The following is a 20333-nucleotide window of genomic DNA, read 5'->3' as shown; positions in this document are numbered from 1 at the left end:
TGTGGTTTAAATATCATACCAAAACAAATTCAAAGGACTCTAGAAAATTTTCAGTCCCACATCTCTGAGCAGGTAGTGATTGGAAGAAGGACCTTCCCAGTGGTGGCACCCGCCTATCAGTTTTCCCTCTAAGGCGCGCACGTGCACACACGCTCACACATTTTTTTGATGTCGGCTCAGTTAATTTTAGATCCCACTGAGGTTGAATCAAGAAGGCCCCATTCTGTCTGCACATGCGCGCACACACTGCCTTGGTACTCCTGCCCAGAGCAAAACTCATTCCGCACACAGATGAGAAAAATTAGAGTGAACCCGGCTGCCTATGGAATCTCCTTTCCATGGAGGCTGGCTTGCTGCCCTTGTGTTATCTCTCCAGTGCCAGTCAGACTATATTTTTAATTCTCCAAGGCCTCTTATGGTTTTATGCATTTCAGCTGCTGTTTATACTGCTGCGTTAAATTCTGAAACTCTGGCACGTCTTGTGGCTTATTGTATTTGTCTAATGTCTTTGTAAGGCACTCGCGTATTTCATACACCGCAGGGCTTCCTCCTTGGCACGCTCTAGATGGCATGATTGGGTGAGACAATACCTCCCCCAAGGAGACTGGCCATCTGCTAAGAGCCATTAGCCAGAATTACCTGCGTTGTCTGGCAGGCCACCTCACCTCATGAAATGGGTGACGTGGCCAGAAGCTGAGCAGGCAAAGCCCCGATAAGAATCAGGCAGGCAGAAAGCTCTTGCAAACAAAGGCGTGACTTCATATGGGCATGAATATATGATGGAGGGGAGGAAGGAGGTGGGAGAGGAGGAAAAGGAAGCAGACTTGTGCAATGAAGCTCCTGCCGGCCTCTTTCCGTGCACTGTAGAACTCTTTATCGGGGTGGTGGGGAAAAGAGCAGTGTGCGAGAACCATTTTTCATTCTCAAGCTACCGTATTTTACGGACTATAGGACGCTACGGACTATAAGACGCACCTTAATTTTAATCCAGTTTTTCAGAGTTTTAACATATTAAACTGTTAAAACATATAAGACGCTCCTGAATTTTGGCAGATATTTTTCGAGGAAAAAAGTGAGTCTTATAGTCCATAAAATACGGTTTTCAGTTTGTGGTCTTCTGCCTGTCCAGTCCCCACAGAATCTGAGGGTATTTTTAAACATGCATGCACACATATCTGGTTAAGAATGTCAGAGGAGGAGAGCTGGTCTTGTGGTAGTAAGCATGAATGGTTCCTTTTACTAAGCAGGGTCTGCCTTGGTTTGCATTTGGATGGGTGACTACATGTGAGCATTGTGAGATATTCCCTTTAGGGGATGGGGCCGTGGCTCAGTGGAAGAGCATCTGTTTGCATGCAGAAGACCTCAGGTTCACTCTCTGGCATCTCCAGGTAGGGCTGGGAGAGACTCCTGCTGCCTGTAACCTTGGAGAGCTGCTGCCAGTCAGTGTAGACAGTACTGAGCTAGATGGACTAATGGTCTGACTCTGTATAAGGCAGCTTCCTATGTCCCTATGTAAGAATAAGGTTTCCCAGACTTCAGAGCCTGGAATGGTTCATATGAGGCAGTGTTATGTAGGAGTTAGTGACAAGACTAGAACCCGGAGACGAGTCACGATTTTGCTGCCTAACCTACCTCGTCAGGTTGTTGTGAGGATAAAAGGTGTGGTAAAGTAAAGTCTGCCAATGGGTCGATTTTTACTCCTGGTGCCCACAGAGCCCTGTGGTTTTCTTTGGTAGAATACAGGAGGGGTTTACCATTGCCTCCTCCCGCGTAGTATGAGATGATGCCTTTCAGCATCTTCCTCTATTGCTGCTGCCTGATATAGTACCAGCGGGGATTTGAACTGCCAAATGTCTGCTTGTTAGTCAAGCATTTCCCCGCTGAGCCACTTAAGGTGGTTCAAATGTCAGCAATAAATCTGGGAGAAGCTGCTTTAGGAACCTTTATTTTCAACAAGGTATTCTGTTTTAGTGACTTGTGTGCGCCAAGTGGTCCAGTTCCACTCTAAAAATAAAATAAAATAAAAAGCCAATCAGGACCTCTCCATCTGGTGTCGTTAAGGCCCTCCTGCCCCCCATTTCCTGTAGTTTAGCTGTACAGATAAGAATTTGTAGACATGACTAAAGAGAACTGTTTCCCCCTCTTCCAGTCCCCACTTGAGTTCAGCTGCTTTTTTGTAGATAAGGCCAAACTACATGTGATGCTATGAGCATCACAACACTTCCGTTTTCGGCGGGGGGGGGGGGGGCAAAAAAGGAAGGAGGAAACTCATCACAGGGCCCCCTGATCCAGACTGGGACTATGGCATGGAAGTGGGGCTAGCCCTTTCCCCGTGCTGCGATCCCCACAAAAATCCTCACCGGAGGCTGCTGTTCTGTTCTGTAGGGGAGAAAAGCTGTCGGTGCCCGTCTGTGGTTTGTTTTCCCCTCCTGGGGCAAATGGCAGCTTGGACTGGACAGTGGTCCTTGTGGGGACCAGAGTGCAGAGGGAAAAGGTCACCCCCCCTCTCTCCAGGCGGCAATTTGGATTGGATCCCCACAGCTGCTGACTAGACAGACACACGTTTGTTTTTAAGAGGGAGAGATGTGTGTTACTATTGTGCGTAGCAGTTTGGCCTTGGGCGGCTCTTGTGGTAGCAAGCATGATTTGTCCCCTTTGCTAAGCAAGGTCTGCCCTGGTTTGCATTTGAAAGGGAGACTACGCGTTTGTGCGCGCGTGTGTATGCGCATGTGAGAGCACTGTAAAATATTCCCCTTAGGGGATGGGGCTGCTCTGGGAAGAGCATCTGCCTGCTTGCATGCAAAAGGTGCCAGATTCCCTCCCTGGCATCTCCAGACAGGGCTGTAGCCTTGGAGAAGCCACTGCCAGTCTGTGTAGACAATACTGAGCTAGATGCACCAATGGTCTGACTCCGTATATGGCAGCTTCCTGTGTTTCTTGTGTGACTTTATTATTTATTTAAACTATTTATATTCTGCCATGCCCCTCTAGTGCAATACTGTTCGGGGCAGCTTGCAACAACAACAACCACCATAAAATTAACAAAACTGCAATAAACACTAAGTACAAAATTAATAGAAGTTCAACTAAAACAGACCCAATTAAAACTGGAAAATGTTGCATCAGATACACGCTGCAAAAAGCTTGTGTGTAGGTTGGCCTTCATTCAGGAAGCTCACCTCTAAAATAATATTTATTCTACTACATTTTAATCCTGCCCTTCTTCCTGTGAGTTCAGGACAGTGTATGTGGCCCTCTCTCCATTTTACCCTCTCAGCAACCCTGTAAGATAGGTTAGTCTGAGAGAGCTGGTCCAAGGTCACTCACTAAAGCTATGCATCTGCTCCCTGCTGGGGCGGGGAGTGCACTTGGGGGGTGGGGGCACAGGGTTTCATATCCCCCCCCCCGGCAGATGATCCTGGAAAAGCTGCTGGGAGTGCTGACCACACTCCCAGACGATCTGTGCTGCTGCACGCAGCACAGATCTCCAGAGGCTGGGAGCGATGTGTCCAGGCCTCCATATATCCCACAATGCACTGCCCAATAAGTGTGGTGCATGGAGGGATACCCCCATGATATAGGTGCTCTAGGCTTGCAGCCCGAGCATCCACATGGCCTCTGCGCAAACCTCTGTAAATGGCTGGGGCAGGGGGGGCTACACTAGCCTGGGGTTGGGCTGCTTGTGAGAACAGTCTTACTGAGTTTCATGGCTAAATGGGGATTAGAACTTGGGTCTCCTGAGTCTTAGTCCCACACGTGAACCATGTAGTCCAGGGTTTCTTAGCCTCAGGCCCCCAGATGTTGTTGGACTACAACTCCCATCATCCTCAGCCACAAAGACCATGTCTGGGGATGATGGGAGTTGTAGTCCAACAACATCTGGGGCCCCAAGGTTAAGAAACCCTGGTGTAGGCCATCTAGTTCAACCCCCTTGATGCAGGAAATCCAATGTTAGAGCATCCCAGTAGATGGCTTTCCTGAAGACCTCCCTCAAGGGCAAGCCCACCATCCCCTACTAGACAATTGGTTCTGCTGTCGGGTTGCTCTTACTGTTAAGCCATTGCTTTGTTCTTGAGGGCAGGACTAGAACTAACTAGAAATTCCAAGGGAGCAGATTTTGCCTAGTCATTAGCAAGAATTTTCAAATGGTAGGAGCTGTTCAGTGGGGACGCAGTCTGTTTGCCTCATGGGATGGTGGGCTCTCCTTCCCCAGAGGTCTTCAGACAGAGCCTGGACCGCCGTTTGTCAGGCATGCTGCAGCAGTTTCCTGCACTGAGCAGAGGGTTGGATGAAGGACTTCCGGAGTCCCTTCCAGCTCTAAAATGTTATGATTCTGCATCCTGATGTGCAACCTAAATCTGCCCTCCTATAGCCTAAGCCCATTAGATCTAAGCTTAAGGCGAGCTGGTCTTGTGGTAGCAAGCATGAATGATCCCTTTGCTAAGCAGAGTCCACCCTAGTTTGCTTTTGAATGGGAGACTGCATGTGTGAGCATTATAGGATATTCCCCTCTGGGAAGAGCACCTGCCTGCTTGCATGCAGAAGGTTCCAAGTTCCCTCCCTGGCATCACCCAAGGCTGAGAGAGACTCCTGCCTGCAACCCTGGAAAAGCTGCTGCCAGTCAGTGTAGACCAGGGATTCTCAACGTAGGGTCCCCAGATGTTATAGGACTTCAACTCACGTCATGGCTGGATTGCTGTAACGCGCTCTATGTGGGGCTGCCCTTAAAGAGTATCCGGAAACTGCAGCTAGTGCAAAATGCCGCAAGCTAGGGTTTTATCTGGAGCTGCCTGGTGGGAGCACATCACACCCATTTTGAAAGAGCTGCACTGGCTACCAGTTTGTTTCCGGGTCCAATTCAAGGTGCTGTTTTTGACCTTTAAAGCCCTTAATGGTTTGGGCCCAGGATACCTGAGGGACCACCAGCTCCCAAGGGTTGCTGCCCACTTGACGAGGTCATCTGAGGGGGCTCTGCTCCGGGTGCCGACAATGAGAGAGGCTCGGTTGTCGTGCACGCTGGACAGGGCCTTCTCTGTTGCTGCCCCCAGACTCTGGAATGCTCTCCTGGTGGCTATTCGCTCCTCGGGCTCCATCACAGCTTTTAGAAAGCATGTTAAATCATGGCTTCTTACCCAGGCTTTTATATGATTATCTCTGCTGCTGTTCTTTGTACTTTGTATTGCTTTTATGCTTGTGTTTTAAAATTTTAATCAGGTTTGTTTTATATTTTTAGTTGAATATTTTAATTGTGTCTTTTTTACAATCTTGTTTTTAAATTTTGCTGTAAACCGCCTTGGGATTGTTTTAATGAAAGGCGGTATATAAATTTAACAATCAATCAATCAATCAATCAATAATTCTCAACCAAAGGCCACTGGGGCTGGGGATTATGGGAGCTGAAGTCCAACATCTGGGGACCCAACATTAAGAATCCCTGGTGTAGACAATACTGAGCTAGATGGACCAAGGGTCTGACTCACTATAAGTATACACTGAGTATACTATGTTCCTAGCCTGCTCCCTGGAGCAGCAGAGATCAAGTCTGTTCTCTTCTGTGTGGCAGCCCTTCAGGTATTTGCTGTCCTCCGATAACAATCTCTTCCCTGGCCAGACATAACCAGCACCTTCAGCCTGTAGAAAGAGGATGATGACAGGATTGATCTCACATTGTTCAGAGATGCAGCTATCTGGTTGCCACCACACCCTCCTTGTTGACCTTTTCTGTATTCTCATCCTGTTCCCTTTGTTTGTGTTTTGCTTAAGAGGACATTATTTTGGAGAAGTGAAAAGTGCCCCAGGCAGCTGAAACTTCATTCTAGCAAATAAGTTTCCCCCTTCACAGGATTCAGCTATGAAGCAAACTTGTGTTTCATCCTGAAGGCCCAAGAGCCTTGTTGAACCTTATCTGGTCTAGGAAGTACTTATGGCTGAAACCATTTTCTTTCCCCTTTAAGTTGCTACATACAGCTGAGAGGTCCAGGGGCGGAGCCACCATTGCGCGAACGGGTTCAAAGAATCCGGGCCGCGCCCCTCAAGGGCCATGCCTCGCACCCCTGCCCCGCCCCCTGTGTCTGAAATCCGCTCTGAGCCACTTAGCCGAACGCCAGCTTCTCAGCCTGGCCGGGAACACATCTCCCTGCCTTTTAAAGCAGGGAGAGCTGTTCCCGGCCATGCTGCAAACACAGTGCTGGCCGGGAATTTGTTCGCAAATGGTGTGAGTCCCCCGTTTCTGAGCAAAACCCACCCCCTGCATCTGATGCAGGGGGCGGGGCAGGGGGAGCTGCTGTGGCGGGTGGACACGGGCCACCGTTGGCATGCCTTTGGGCCTGGAGAGGTCTCCAAAAAATGGAAATCCCTTTACCATGAATTTTCGTTCTCATCAACTTGTGGAGGGCATTCATCCTTTGGGATGTGGAAGAGCAGTATCGTTCCAGGGTGGGAATTTAAGACAGCTCAGGAATCATTTCATCAGAACCTGCTGGTGGAATCTACCTCCCAAACGCCACATCTGAAGAGGAGAAAGAACCAGTTCTGTAGTGCTTGAAGAAGATGTGCAGCAAAGCCCACACGGGAGCCTGACAAATAGCTTCCAAGGAATAACTTCCCTGGAAGGCTGCCCGTTTTGCTGCCCCTCATGAGTGGGCACTGATACCCCCAGGGGCCTGCTTCCCCAAAGTGGTATATGCCAGAACAACACTTCCCTTAAGTAACTGGGAAATAGACCTCTCCCCCCACCCCCAGAGGTTGCCTTCTGGAAGACTGCAGTCCTGTCCAGTTAAAACTTAAGTGCCCCAAGAAAGTCCAAGGTATGCTGGGAACATAGGATGCTGCTATATACCATTGGTCCATCTAGCTCAGTATTGTTTGTCTGCACAGACGGGCAGCGGCTTCTCCAGGGTTGCAGGCAGTAGTCTCTCTCAGCCCTTCCTGGAGGAGCCAGGGAGGAAACTTGGGGGCTGTTGCCAGAACCTAAGGGGTATACTCGTGGGTCAAATGGGCCGTTACCCAAAGTTTGGCTTTAAAAAGGCCAAATCTGGCAAGCAGATCCATCCCCTAAGGGGAATATCTTCCAGTGTTCACACATGTCACCTATTAAAATGAAAACCAGGGTTAGAGTTGCCATGTCCCCTAAAATTCTGGGTTTCACCCGGATTTTAAGCATCTCCAGATTGTTTCCTGATTTGCCCAGATTTCAGCTCTCTTTTTTTTTTTTAAAGCTAAGCTCTACTCCTTGTAGAAGTGGAGGTATGGAGCAAAATGTACAGTCATTATTAAGCTCAAAAACTATTTTCAAGCCAATTTACATAATATGCAAATTAGGCACCTGGATTTGGAAAGCCAGAATATGGCAGCCCTTGCCAGGGTGGACCCTGCTTAGCAAAGGGGACAATTCATGTTTGCTACCACAAGACCAGCTCTCCTCAGTATACCCTGTTCCTGAGGGTTTACTGGGTTAGGACAGAACAAAGGCCAGGACGTTTCCTGTGGCCATTGAAACAAGAAATTGACTTTGGGTGTAAATGATGGATTATTTATTTATTTTATTTACATTTTATACCCCGCTCTTCCTCCAAGGAGCCCAGAGCGGTGTACTACATACTTAGGTTTCTCCTCGCAACAACCCTGTGGAGTAGGTTAGGCTGAGAGAGAAGTGACCGGCCCAGAGTCACCCAACAAGTATTATGGCTGAATGGGGATTGGAACTCGGGTCTCCCCGGTCCTAGTCCAGCACTCTAGCCACTGCACCATGCTGGACTAGGCTTTACCACCACCTTGCCCTTGTGAGAAATTCAAAGCTGTGGGTCAGAAGACAGGGCACCCAGCTCAAGTAACGGCTGATAAAAACATCACTTTGTAAGTCAGCGCTGTGGGGTCACAGTTGGCAAGAGGCTCAAAGGGACCTCCCTTGAGGGCCATCAGGTCCCAGTTCCGATTCCATGAAGGAAAGCGATGAGTCTTAGGGTGTGGGGAGGTTCAGCAAGGCCCCCCCCCTTTAGGAAGTGCCTAACATGAGGATAACTTGCTCCTTATCCAAGGTACTGTTAAGAGCTGCCATCTGTTGCTTGAAAGTGCGAGTGCGAAAACCCCTATCTAAACTGGACTGAAGGAAACTCAGGGCTTATGTCAGGCACCAGAGAGCCATGGTGCCGAGAAATTCAACTCTGGCTCCTAGGATGAGACTAGGGACAGGGGCTCCCAACCTGTGGTACTCCAGGTGTTGCTGAATTACACACACACCCATCATTCCCAGCCACAGTAAATTGTAGCTGGGGATCATGGGAGTTGTAGTTCAGCAACATCTGTAGTTTAGCAGTGACAGGTTGTGAACCTCTGGACTAGGCTATTCAGAGGTAGTTGTTTAATGGCGTCTTTATTTGTCCCAGGCAGCCTCATTTCTGTTCGCTTCTAAAGGGAACACACAGAACCCCCACCCCCATGTCTATCATTTAGTCCAGTAATGTTGTCAAGTCTCCATTGTTGGAACCCTAAATTCTAGGACGGGTTCCTAGGCCCAAAGAATACTAATCAAGGTCTGCACTATGTCTTTATCCCATGGCCTTGAGAGAACTGCCATGGGTTGCTAGCCAGGCCAGAAAAGCAAAAGCCTTTCAGGCGCAACATAGGAAGCTGCCTTATACTGAGTCAGACCCTTGGTCCATCTAGCTCAGTATTGTCTACACTGACTGGCAGCGGCTTCTCCAAGGTTGCAAGCAACAGGAGTCTGTCTCAGCCCCATTGTGGAGACACCAGGGAGGAAACCTGGAACCTTCTGCATGCAAGCATGCAGGTGCTCTTCCCAGAGCGCCCCCATCCCCTAAGGACAATCTCTTACAGTGCTCACACATGCAGTCTCCCATTCAAATACCAACCAGGGTGGACCCTGCATAGCAAAATTCATGCTTGCTATCACAAGATCACCTTTCCGCCCATTGAATAATGCACCCCGTTGGAAGAGAGCTTATTTGAAGAGAGACTAGCCCATAAAACCTCGGCCAGGTATGCCATGGGACTTCTTTCCTGTCACTCAGCCTCCAGGCAGTCAGGTTCTAGCTGTGACTTTAACACCAGACCCAGAGAAAGCAGATCCCTTATCTGAGGAATTCACAAGCTCACCCAGACCGCAGTCAACAAATCTGGGAACCAAGGACTTCTGGGCCAGCCATGAGCCCCCCAAATCACCTCTACTTTCCAGAGCATCTGGGACAGGAGAGAAAAGCAGGAAACATGTACAGCAACCCCTTTCCCTACCATTTTCCTCCTTTGAGTCCGTTGCCCAAGCCTTCATGCTAATACTAGAAATGAAATATTCAGTCCTTGAATATAAGCCATTAAGCGGTTAGAGAGCAAATGCTGGAACTCAAGCAGAAAATCATTACGCAAATAATTACAACAGATTTGATGGACGGATCAGGTAATAGGGAGAAAAATGCACCCAAATGCTTTTGGGGTGAATTGCGCAAACATTAATAACTCTGCTAAAACAAAACTATTATTAGGGAGTATTAGTTTCTGAACGCTGAGACTCTGTGGTAAATATGCTTAAAGACTGACACCTCTTTGGTGAAGGTGGAGAAAATAAGACTGAAGGCTGTGCTTCTCTCTTGATGATTTCCAAGACATCCCAAGGGTGGTGATTCTCTTACTTCACTTTCTGAAATGCCCTCCGTTTTCATTTTGCCGGATCCGTCAGCCCAAACCTGGTAAATGTCACCTTCCGGTTAATATATGCCAGGATCGCCGGGCATGGTTTGAAGAAACATGATGAGGCAGACCTGCCTGAAGCTTAGAAGATCCGTGTGGTCCGTGTCTGAAAGGGAGACTGATTGGGAGTCCCATAAATGCTGCCTTGAGGTTCTTGGCGGAAAGGAAGGATATAAATGAAATAAATTGGAAATCCAAGGTGTTCTAACTCTGGGGCAGGCATTAGGTAGCTTGGGAGCTACTGGTAAAGGTAAAGTGTGCCATCAAAGTTCTCTGATTTATCTGAAGTCGCTGTTTCCAGACCTTTAGCCTTGCTGCTACTTCTTCCTGCCAATACTGCCAATCTGATTGGCTGGCTGAGCAGAGGCGTGGCTCTGTTGTTTTCAATCTTTTTCTTCGGGTATTTGGAGTTGCTTTTACTAAGTAGCTCCCAGAAGCCTTACATCTGCCCACCCCTGCTTTAACTCATGTCCCTCTGTAATGGACTTTGCTAGGCAAGCACACCATGGCATTAAGAGAGATTCTGGTTCATCCAATTTTCAGGTCTTCATTCACATGCAAATTCAGTAATCTAATCTGGATTTTCATTAAGTGATGGGAAGGTTCCAAGCAGAAGGTTCCAAGTTCCCTCCCTGGCATCTCCAAGATAGGGCTGAGAAAGATTCCTGCTGCAGCCTTGGAGAAGCCACTGCCAGTCTGTATAGACAATACTGAGCTAGATAGACCAATGGTCTGACTCAGTATATGGCAGCTCCCTATGTTCCTATGAAGCTTTTAGCGTTCCTTACAGATCAACACACCATTTCCTTTCCATGAGCAGTGATAGACTGCTGAATTGGAACAATTTCTGACTTAGCATTTTTATTTTTTGTATTTGGAAAATAAAACTGAAAAGTTATGCTATGGTAATTCTCTGTGGTATAATATATCAAGTTTTCCCAATAGCCCCAAAAAATTAAATTGAGAAATCTGATTGGGATGGGGTGGGGAAAAGAAAAATCATTAAAGTACATTTAATGCAATTTAAAATGTTACAGTCAGAAGTTTAAAGCTTTATTTGTCAATTATTATTTTTTGAATACTTGTAAATATTTGAAGACATGACAGCCAGTGTGGTGTAGTGGTTAGAGTGCTGGACTAGGACCAGGGAGACCCAAGTTCAAATCCCCACTCAGCCATGAAACTAGCTGGGTGACTCTGGGCCAGTCACTTCTCTCTCAGCCTAACCTACTTCACAGGGTTGTTGTGAAAGAGAAACTCAAGTATGTAGTACACCACTCTGGGCTTCTTGGAGGAAGAGCGGGATATAAATGTAATAATAATAAAGTAGCATACACTTCCCTTACAGTGTTAAAAAAATCACATACTAATTTTTAACACTGCAGAAGAGCTTTTTTGTGCGTGTGGATGTAGGTTTTGTAGGAATAGTCGCCTGAAAAAAAGTTTACAATTCATTATATTACTAATTAATTTCATGAAATAATGTATTCTTAGAAACAGAAAAGGTTCCATGGAAATATATAGGAAAATGTCTTGAAGACTGCATCTCACTGTTCAAGGGGGCAGAAAAAGAAAATACATTCATGTCATTGGAACTTGGGTTTTTGGACAAGGGGCTTAGAGGAGCAGGAGGGAGTGAAACCTGATCAGATTTGTGGCCGAATCCACTCCATTGCAGCTTGGGCTGGATCTCTGCCTACAGACACACGTGCAGTGTTAGAAAGTGTTGTCATGAAAGTCTTAGAGTCTCTTCATATGAGTATAAACTGCAGGATGTTTAAAGCTTTTTCACAGGTTCCAAGCATGGTCTGTCTTACCATATACACACTGCTGCAAGCTTTTGCACTACTTCCTTATTCTCTGTACTCTCACTGAGCAAGGACCTCATGCTATTTTTGCAGTGCCACCTACTGGCCAGTTCTTGCATTCTGAGAAAAGCCCACTCTTTTTCATTTCTGCTTTTGTAACAACTGGGGACAAAGGATGAGTTCTTCTTGGAACGCAAAAGCTGGCCTGCAAGTGGCGCTGTGAAAACCATGCAAGATCCTCCTTGCTTGCCATGCTTACAGAGGATAAGAAGATTGCATGAGGAAGCTCGCAAGCAGCCTGTGTACAGGGAGCAAGATTGTGCTTGAAAGTTGCACAAAAGCTTTGAACACCCTGCAGTTTATGGCCACCAGGAAAGTCCTGTTGTTAAGGTGTGGAGATGAATTTCAAAACATGAATGCAGTATGTATGTGTTTGTGTGTGTTTGTGTGTGTGTGTAAGGCTCAGTATTCCAAGAACACTTACTTCACTTTGAACACAAGAACCGATGAGTGGAATGGTTTTGTTCTAGTTCAACACTTCAGCTGGATGAGGAAGTCAGTTGATAGAAAGGTGCTGTCAGTCATATTGATGTAAATTCTGTGCAGGTATTGACTGCGTGCAGATGGAATATGGGGATTAATGATGGTGCTTCACATATCTGTGTATCTCCAATCAGCTCACTGTGTGAGGAATATTATCTAATCTAATTGAAATGGTATGAAGTTTTTGACTTGTTCTTGAAATTCTTTCTGAATAATCGAAGATATGATATCAAATTGAGTTAAAAGTAAATAGCAGTAGTGTTTGGAACTGTGGTCCTTCACATTCTTCTAGTTCTGTTTGCATAATTGGAGGATAATTCAGTTTCCAGAACTTCTTTCTCTCTTCCCCCTCTGTCTATATCATAGCCATTAAAAAGAAAGAAAGAAAGAAAGCAGCAGAATTTAAAGAGCAAAGCAGGTTGTGATGTTTTGGACTTGCGTCTTTGACTGCCGTATGCTGTTTCGCAGTATTGGGACCTTAAGATAATATTAGCAGCAACAAAGGTTCTTGCATTTGACCGAGCTTGGCCTCCCCAGTTTGTGCAAAGTAATTTCTCCCCACCGCCCAGTGTAAGCACAAGACAAACGGAGAAAGCAAATAGACAGGCACTCTTATCCTCTTGGCCGTGTGCCTAGGGCAAATGGAGGAGGAAGGAGCCGGAGCCACATGGGCCCATAACCTGTTTTTATTGCCTCGAGGGAAGATCTCCTAGCATGCAAAAACAAAACCTAGCAAAAAGCAGAGAAGACTCAACTGTCAGTCAACATATGTAAGTGGGAAGGCACACGATGACTTGTGGCTTGAATTGAGATGTTTTGGCAGTGCTCGACAAATCTCGGGCGCCAACTCACCATGCCACCAGGGAGTTTAAGCTCAGTACATGAGGCAAGTGATGGATAGACATGTGTAGAAGGCAGCAAGCAAGGCAGGGGTGGGCTGCTCCCTCCTGCTGCTTTTTGCATTCATTGTTCGTATCTGTCCATAAATTAAGAGAACCATGAACTGATACAGGGGCAGGCAACCTTGGTTCTCCAGCTGTTGTTGAACTGTAACACCCATCATCCCCAGACACAGTTTATTGTGGCTGGGGATGATGGGAATTGTGGTTAAACAGCTGGAGAGCCAAGGTTGTCTAGCCCCGAATTAATGGAACCTATGAATGAATGAATGAAAATAATACCATGGAGGAGGGGCAAGTGGCACAAGCTGCCGCTTGCATGGAGGTATTTCTGTTTTGCCCTTGGATGTACACCAAAGCAATTAGGTACACATCCCTAGTCTGCATGTATATTCAGAGTGGGATCTTTCTGATTCAATTTACGTGGCATCTAAAATTTACTGAGTGAACATTAAACAAATGTGTGCATGCGCATGTGCCTTAGAGGGAGGAGCACTGTGTCTGGCTCTTAAATTTTTGGGCTGGCTCCTACATCTAAAGAAACCTTGTCAAGGTCTGTGTTACAGGAATAGGGAGCAGATACATTGGTTAAACTGAGAGGTTATCCAAATGGTTCTGAGTATAGAGCCGTGAGAGGAAAAAACCCACCAATCGCATTGGAAATAAACACAGAAATAAACAGAGCTGTTTCCCCCCAAAATATGGACAAGGTGGGAACTTGTAAACAATTCAAAGGTTGAAATGGGTTATGAGATTTTGATCCCAGGTTTTATGGTTGCTAAGATAGGCCCATGCTTTGTTCTGTTAGGCCAGTTAAGACATGCATAGGAACATCACATCTGTATTCCATGCGTTTCCCAAACATCTCTGGATGATCCCATTTTATTATCACAACCATCCTGTCATACAGGATGAGCCATTTTGGAAGGGCGGTATAGAAATCAATCAATTAATCAAATAAATAAATAAATAAATAAATAAATACAGGAGAACCTCATTACTAGCAGGGGGTTCTGTTCCTTGCCTTCTACCACGAGTAACAGAACCACGAGTAATGAGACATTAGGTCTATGGGGAAGAGGGGGGCTTTGGTTCCAGGGTGGATGGGAAAAACTTTTTAAGCCCCCAAACGGACCAGAACTTACTGTGGTATGCTCCACAGGTCCTCCATGTGCCCAAGAATGCACCCCCCCCATGGAATGTCCCCCCAAACCGCAAAAAAACACAGAAAAAGTCACCCCCCATAAATGAGCCCCAAGATGGCCCCTCCTGCCTCTTCCTGACTTCCTAGGAAGCTGCCATATACCGAGTCAGACCATTGGTTCATCTTGCTTGGTATTGTCTACCCAGACTGGCAAGCAGCTTCACCAAGGCTACAGGCACGATTCTCTCCCAGCCCTATCTGGAGATGTCAGGGAGGGAACTTGGAACCTTCTGCATGCAAGGATGCAGGTGCTCTTCCCAGAGCAGCCCCATCCCCTAAGGGGGAATATCTTACAGGGTTCACACATGCAGTCTCCCATCCAAAGTCAACCAGGGTGGACCCTGCTTAGCAAAGAGGACAATTCATGCTTACAGCCACCTTAAGTGGCACAGCAGGGAAATGCTTGACTAACAAAGCAGAAGATTGCCGGTTTGAATCCCTATTGGTACTATAGGGACATAGGAAGCTGCCATATACTGAGTCAGATCATTGGTCTATCTAGCTCAGTATTGTCCTCACAGACTGGCAGTGGCTTCTCCAAGGTTGCAGGCAGCACTCTCTCTCAGCCCTTTCTTAGAGAAACCAGAGAGGGAACTTGGAATTTTCTGCTCTTGCCAGAGCGGCTCCATCCCCTGAGGGGAATAGCTTACGGTTCTTACACTTCTAGTCTCCCATTCATATGCAACCAGGATGGACCCTGCCTAGCTAAGGGGACAAGTCATGCCTGCTACCACAAGACCAGCTCTCCTCTCCTATACCGGGCAGCAGCGATATAGGAAGATGCTGAAAGGCATCCTCTCATACTGCATGGGAGGAAGCAATGGTAATCCCCTTCTGTATTCTACCAAAGAAAACCACAGGGCTCGGGGGGTGCCAGGAGTCAAAATCGACTTGATGGCACACTTTACCTTTATCACAAGACCTGCTCTCCTCTGTGAGAGCTCTCCCTCTTTACTCCACAAAGTAGGGAGAGGAACAAGCCAGGAAAATGCTTGTGCTTCCCTCTATCAGTTGTCTAGTTAGCCTTTACATTGCTCTGAAGACACTGGACAGGTTCTGATGACCCACGGAAAGTCAGTAGTTCCTTTTGAGTGCACACTTCCTGTAGATGTATTGTGCAAACCCAGCTAAGTGTGAGTCCCATGAAGTCTGCCAAAGATGTTATCGACCTCTCCTGCCCAACCTCACACCTTGATCACAAATGTTGGGCAGAAGAGTGGTGAAAGTCAGTAAAATCTCAAATGGATGCCATAGGGACTGCAGTTGACCACTGGGAGCGCATGCTAGCCAGGAACCTCTGTTTCTTGGCTTACCAACTTTAAGCAGGTTTCTGAACCTGCCACCTGTCTCTTAGGAATTTTCAAGGGAACCAGTGTTGTGTAGTAGTTACTGTTGAATCTGGACTGTGGAGACCTGTGTTCAGAATCCTCCCACCATGATTCCTATTGGGTAGCCTTAGACTGTCCTCTATGAACCAATCTAATCTATACAGGAGGCTGTTTGAGGGTGTTTAAATTTTTCGCCATCCACCCCTTTCCCCATAGACCTAATGTCTCATTACTCGTGGTTCTGTTACTCGTGGTTGTAGGCGAGGAACAGAACCCCCTGCGAGTAATGAGGTTCTCCTGTATGACAGGATGGTTGTGATAATAAAATGGGATCATCCAGAGATGTTTGGGAAAAGCATGGAATACAAATGTGATGGGCAGATGCTAATGGGAAGAATAGGATTATGCTCTATTAAGAGTGGGCTTTTAGAAGAAAATGGCTTACGTACTATGCAGTCCATGGAATGATGGGAGTAGCATCAGAACAGCGATGATACTGTGCTTAGTAGGCAACAGAGGCACCCTGCCTTTGCCTGCTTTTGAGTAGAACACAGCTGAGTAAGTGCATCTCACTTAGAACGATAGTGGACTATGCAGTAAGTAAGCCAGTCCACCTAAGGACCAATCCTGGAGGCTGAAGAGGTCTACCTTGCATTTGTCAGGTCCTTCAAATATGGCCCAACTCTCTGATGTTCTTCAGGGTTCTGTTTGTAAAAAAAGAAACTAGAAGAGAGTTGCTCCTTGAGGGTAAGCCAATTTCTCTAGTGGTTTTGAGATGTCAGCATGAAGACCACTCTTGAGAAAAGGATGTGGTGGGGGATTCTAGCCAAATTAATGCCGTCTGCTGAAACAAAAGCAGCTGAAGTTTTAGTACAACACTTTGGTGTAAGAACTAATATATTTGAACCAGGCCCAGAGACCTTCAGGGATTATTAGAGCTCCTGGAGGAACATGATATAGGCTACGCTTGACTTGAACAGCTAAATATAATTTTATTGACTTGTGTTCAGGCTGTGAGCAGTATCTAAATAAAACCCAGCTGAATCGGCAGGAATATAATAATGAAGTTATCGATAGCTTTGTGTTCTTGATATTTTCAGTGCACAGCCCTTGGTGGGTAAAACCTTTGTGGGGGGCGGGGAATGGAACTGTTTCTTTAAGGGGCTCAACATCTGGGCTTCTTTTCCCTGTTCCTCTCCCCAGTCTGGGGCAAACAACCTGCAAGCATTAGCTTCGGTGTCACAAGTTATGATGCATTTGAAAGTGTTGGTGGATATCTTTCAAGACGGGATTAATCTGTTGTTGGTTTTTCTTTCTTGTTAAGATAATTCCCTTCACCTCAGGTTCCCAAACCTGAATGTACAAACCCAGGCAATTACAGATAAACAAAAAGGGAACCACAGTTTCCCTCCCCTAACTCCATTTGTCACCTTTAGTTTGTAGTAAGTTTCGCCACCGTAAACTGTATTTCGGCAGCCCCAGAGGTATGTCTGAACCTGGGAGCATAGTTTGCCTTCATCGCTTCAGTTTCAGCTTCAGTTTATTATCCCTCATCCAGACCATTACTGCCTGTAGACAAGCATCTAAGGGGTTAATGCCATTTCCTGATATTGATGCAAATGAGAAATAGATTTCTGTGTCATCGTCCTCAACATGTAGAGGGAGGAAGCTCCTCCTTGCTCTGGCTACTATTGGCTTCCTGGGCTGTCCTTCAGGAAAGAAGGAAGCCCACACAGTCAGCTCCCCAACCTCTCTGCAGTCTTGCTGACTGCAGAGAGCCTCCGGAGCATTACATTTGGAGTGGGTGGAGGGGTGTGCGCACGGGCGCAACTGTGGTTCCATTGGCCCCACGGTTCCATGTTACATATGACCTGGCCCATAGTGTGTTACCTGTGTATAATGCCTATAACATCATATATATATATGTGTGTGTGTGTGTATGTGTATGTGTGTATATGTACGTGTATATGTATATAAAAAGACCTGTCCGTGGGCTTATGATCTAAAAGGACAGTGTCTTAATGAAAGGGGGAAAGGTCACACAAGAAAGGGGAAAGGAGAGTCAGAGGCTAAGGTTAGCAATACTATCTGAGGGGTCAATGGGGAGCTGAGCAGGGGTTCTTCCAAACCAAGTGGGGTTGCTTCAGTGCTATGTGTACCTTTTGCTTTCCCCATGGCTAGTGGATGAATTCTTATGACATTAGTCAATATATGCACGCTTGCATGCAGTGTTCCCTCTAACAGGGATTCTCAGCTGTTGTTGACTACAACTCCCAGAAGCCCCAGCTGCGATGGCTTTTGCTTGGGCTTTATGGGAGTTGTAGTCAACAACGTCTGGGAATGAATCCCTGTTAGAGGGAACACTGCTTGAATGATTTATTCACATCACCTGATTGGCCACTTGCCTTGGCACTTCTGTTGATATCCTCATTCACCCTCCCTTTCTCTCACCTTCTCTTGCTCCACAGGTAACATGGTTGAATGGTGTTTGCCGGAAGACATTGATCTGGAAGGTGTTGAGTTCAAATCTATGGCCAGCGGATCCCATAGAATTCAGTCAGATTTCATGTGAGTGCTAGAACATCTCTTTCCTGTGGTTCGACTCGTAGTGCTCAATTGCAGTTCTGTTAGGTAGGTTTGAATGGATACATTCTTGTTTGGCCAGTGAAGACACAGCACTCATTCTCTCCAGACGTTATCAAAAAGGGACGCTGTACTTGCATACAGTGTCCTGAGAGAGTGTGCCTGCACACAGGCTTCAAAGAGGGAGAAACAATCTCCGCAGCTTCTCCAAGCTCCTCCCCTCCACCTGACCTAGTCTTTTATGGCCACCATGCAAGCTCCCCAATCATTTCCTGTTCCGTAGCCTGTCACCTGTGCTCCTTCCCATTCCTGTTCCTGACCCGCCCCGCTCCAGAGCAGCTCTTGCCACTGTGCTGGCCACATCGTTGTGAGGTGTCGCTCTTTGCTGAGCCACACAGCCTGCGAGGCTTCTGTCTTTGGTCTCCAGCTCCACCTGGCCCCCTGCTTCCTGACCACTCCTGCGGTCCTGATTGCAGGCAGTGCTGTTGCCTTGCTCTCTGCCAGTTCCTCCTAGACCCCTCGAGGTGATGGCTTGTGGGACAGAGGAGTGCCCTGGCATGTTTTTTCCATGCGCAAAAGGCTGCCCCCCCGACCCCCCCGAATCATGGGCAGAATCTCTCCACAGTTGCAGTGTTTGTCTCTGCAAATACTGCAGTTATAAGCATGGACAGTGAGCAGGTGGGGTTTCTGAGTATGCCAGCAGCGGGTGGGATTCCCTGCGGGCAGGCTCACAGGGGACCGTAGGCAAATACAGCATCCCATGCCATGTGTGTGTGTGGCGGGGGACAGACGGAATCTGGACCACTTTCTTCCCTTCAACAGTATTTGAGAGACCAGGAGTCCGTCTGCTGCCTTATACCAAGTCAGCCATTGGTCCATCTAGCTCAGTATTGTCTACACTGATGTGGCTCTCTGGCAGGAGTCTTCCCCAGGCCTACCTGGAGATGGCAGGGATTGAACCCGAGACCTTCTGAATCCAAAGCAGGGGCTCTGATGCGGAGCTCCCTCCTCCCATCCCCCATGGAGAGAATTTCCCTTTCCTGCCTCAGGTGAAGGTGACTAACAGAGATATCGACACTTCGCTTAGCTGTGATCAGCTCTAACCAGAGCTCCACTCTAACGCTAAACAACAGTTTCAGGTCTGGACAATGGACAGCCAAAGGAAAAACGGTATCGGAGATAAATGATGGTAGTGCTGCTAGCCACATCACTTGCAACACTACCTGGTGGGTTGTGAGGTCAGGTCACAACCCAGCAGCAGAAGACTAACGATGGGGCTGTAGCACAGTGGAAGAGCATCTGCTTTGCCTGCAGAAGGTCCCAGGTTCAATCCCTCACATCTCCAGGTAGGGCTGGGAAAGACTCCTGCCTCACACCTTGGAGTGCTGCTGCCAGTCAGTGTAGACAACACTGAGCTATATGGATCAATGGGGCTGACTCGGTAGAGAGCAGCTTCCTCTGTCATGGCCTGTCGGTGGCTGTGTCATGAAGACGACTCCTCTGCCTTCTGCTGTCCCTGCTCCCTTTCCCTTGTCGACTTCTTTATTTACATTCCATGCAACGTTTCTTTCCAGCTACTTCCGGAAAGGGCTTTGTTTCGGCCTAGCCTGCTTCGCCAACATGCCTGTCGAGAGCGAGATAGAACGTGGTGCCCGCATGAAGTCTGTGGGGATTCTTTCTCCTTCCTACACTCTCTTATATCGATATATGCATTTCCTTGAGAACCAGGTCAGGTATGTACTTCAGAAAAGGAATACGTGGGGACAGAGGTTACGTCGTCGTAGTAGTAGTAGTAGTAATAGTAGTAGTAGTTCTTTTATTGCAGCCATAGGCCAAACAGAGACAGAGGTTACTTGTTCCTGTATTATAAACTGGCTTGGGAGCAGTATTCAGTCCACCTGACTGTTGGGCAGGAAGAGTTCTGTGGCTATTGGATAAGAAAGGACTTGGGGGACTGACAAAGGACTTGAAAACAGACTGCAAGCCAAGTGTGTCGTAATAGAAAACCACTTCATGGGTACCTTCATAACATGCCTTGATATTCATAACATGACGTCTTCTTCGCCATGAGCCTCACCGCCTGTTAAGATCATCTGGAGAGGTTCGTCTGCGGTTGCCGCCAACTTGTCTGGTGGCTACTCAGGGAAGGGCCTTCTCCGTTGCAGCCCCTGGACTTTGGAATGCACTCCCTGTTGAAATAAGAGCCTCCCCATCTCTGGCAACTTTTACAAAGGCACTGAAGATGCACTTATTCACCCAGGCTTTT

The 20333-nt window shown here is 47.2% G+C and overlaps 1 protein-coding gene across 1 annotated transcript in view; it reads left to right on the top strand.

Annotated features, from left to right (window-relative positions):
* The window catches only part of DENND11 (DENN domain containing 11), a 58305-nt gene that overhangs the window by 17013 nt on the left and 20959 nt on the right, over positions 1 to 20333 (top strand). Inside the window, exons 2-3 of the mRNA XM_053254539.1 lie at positions 17953 to 18052; positions 19642 to 19800. Coding sequence (XP_053110514.1) covers positions 17953 to 18052; positions 19642 to 19800 — 259 coding nt within the window. The remainder of the gene's footprint in view (positions 1 to 17952; positions 18053 to 19641; positions 19801 to 20333) is intronic.

The sequence above is a fragment of the Hemicordylus capensis genome, chromosome 5 (assembly GCF_027244095.1).
Source record: "Hemicordylus capensis ecotype Gifberg chromosome 5, rHemCap1.1.pri, whole genome shotgun sequence".
NCBI classification, from domain to species: domain Eukaryota; kingdom Metazoa; phylum Chordata; class Lepidosauria; order Squamata; family Cordylidae; genus Hemicordylus; species Hemicordylus capensis.
This window is presented reverse-complemented; position numbering and strand designations above follow the sequence as displayed.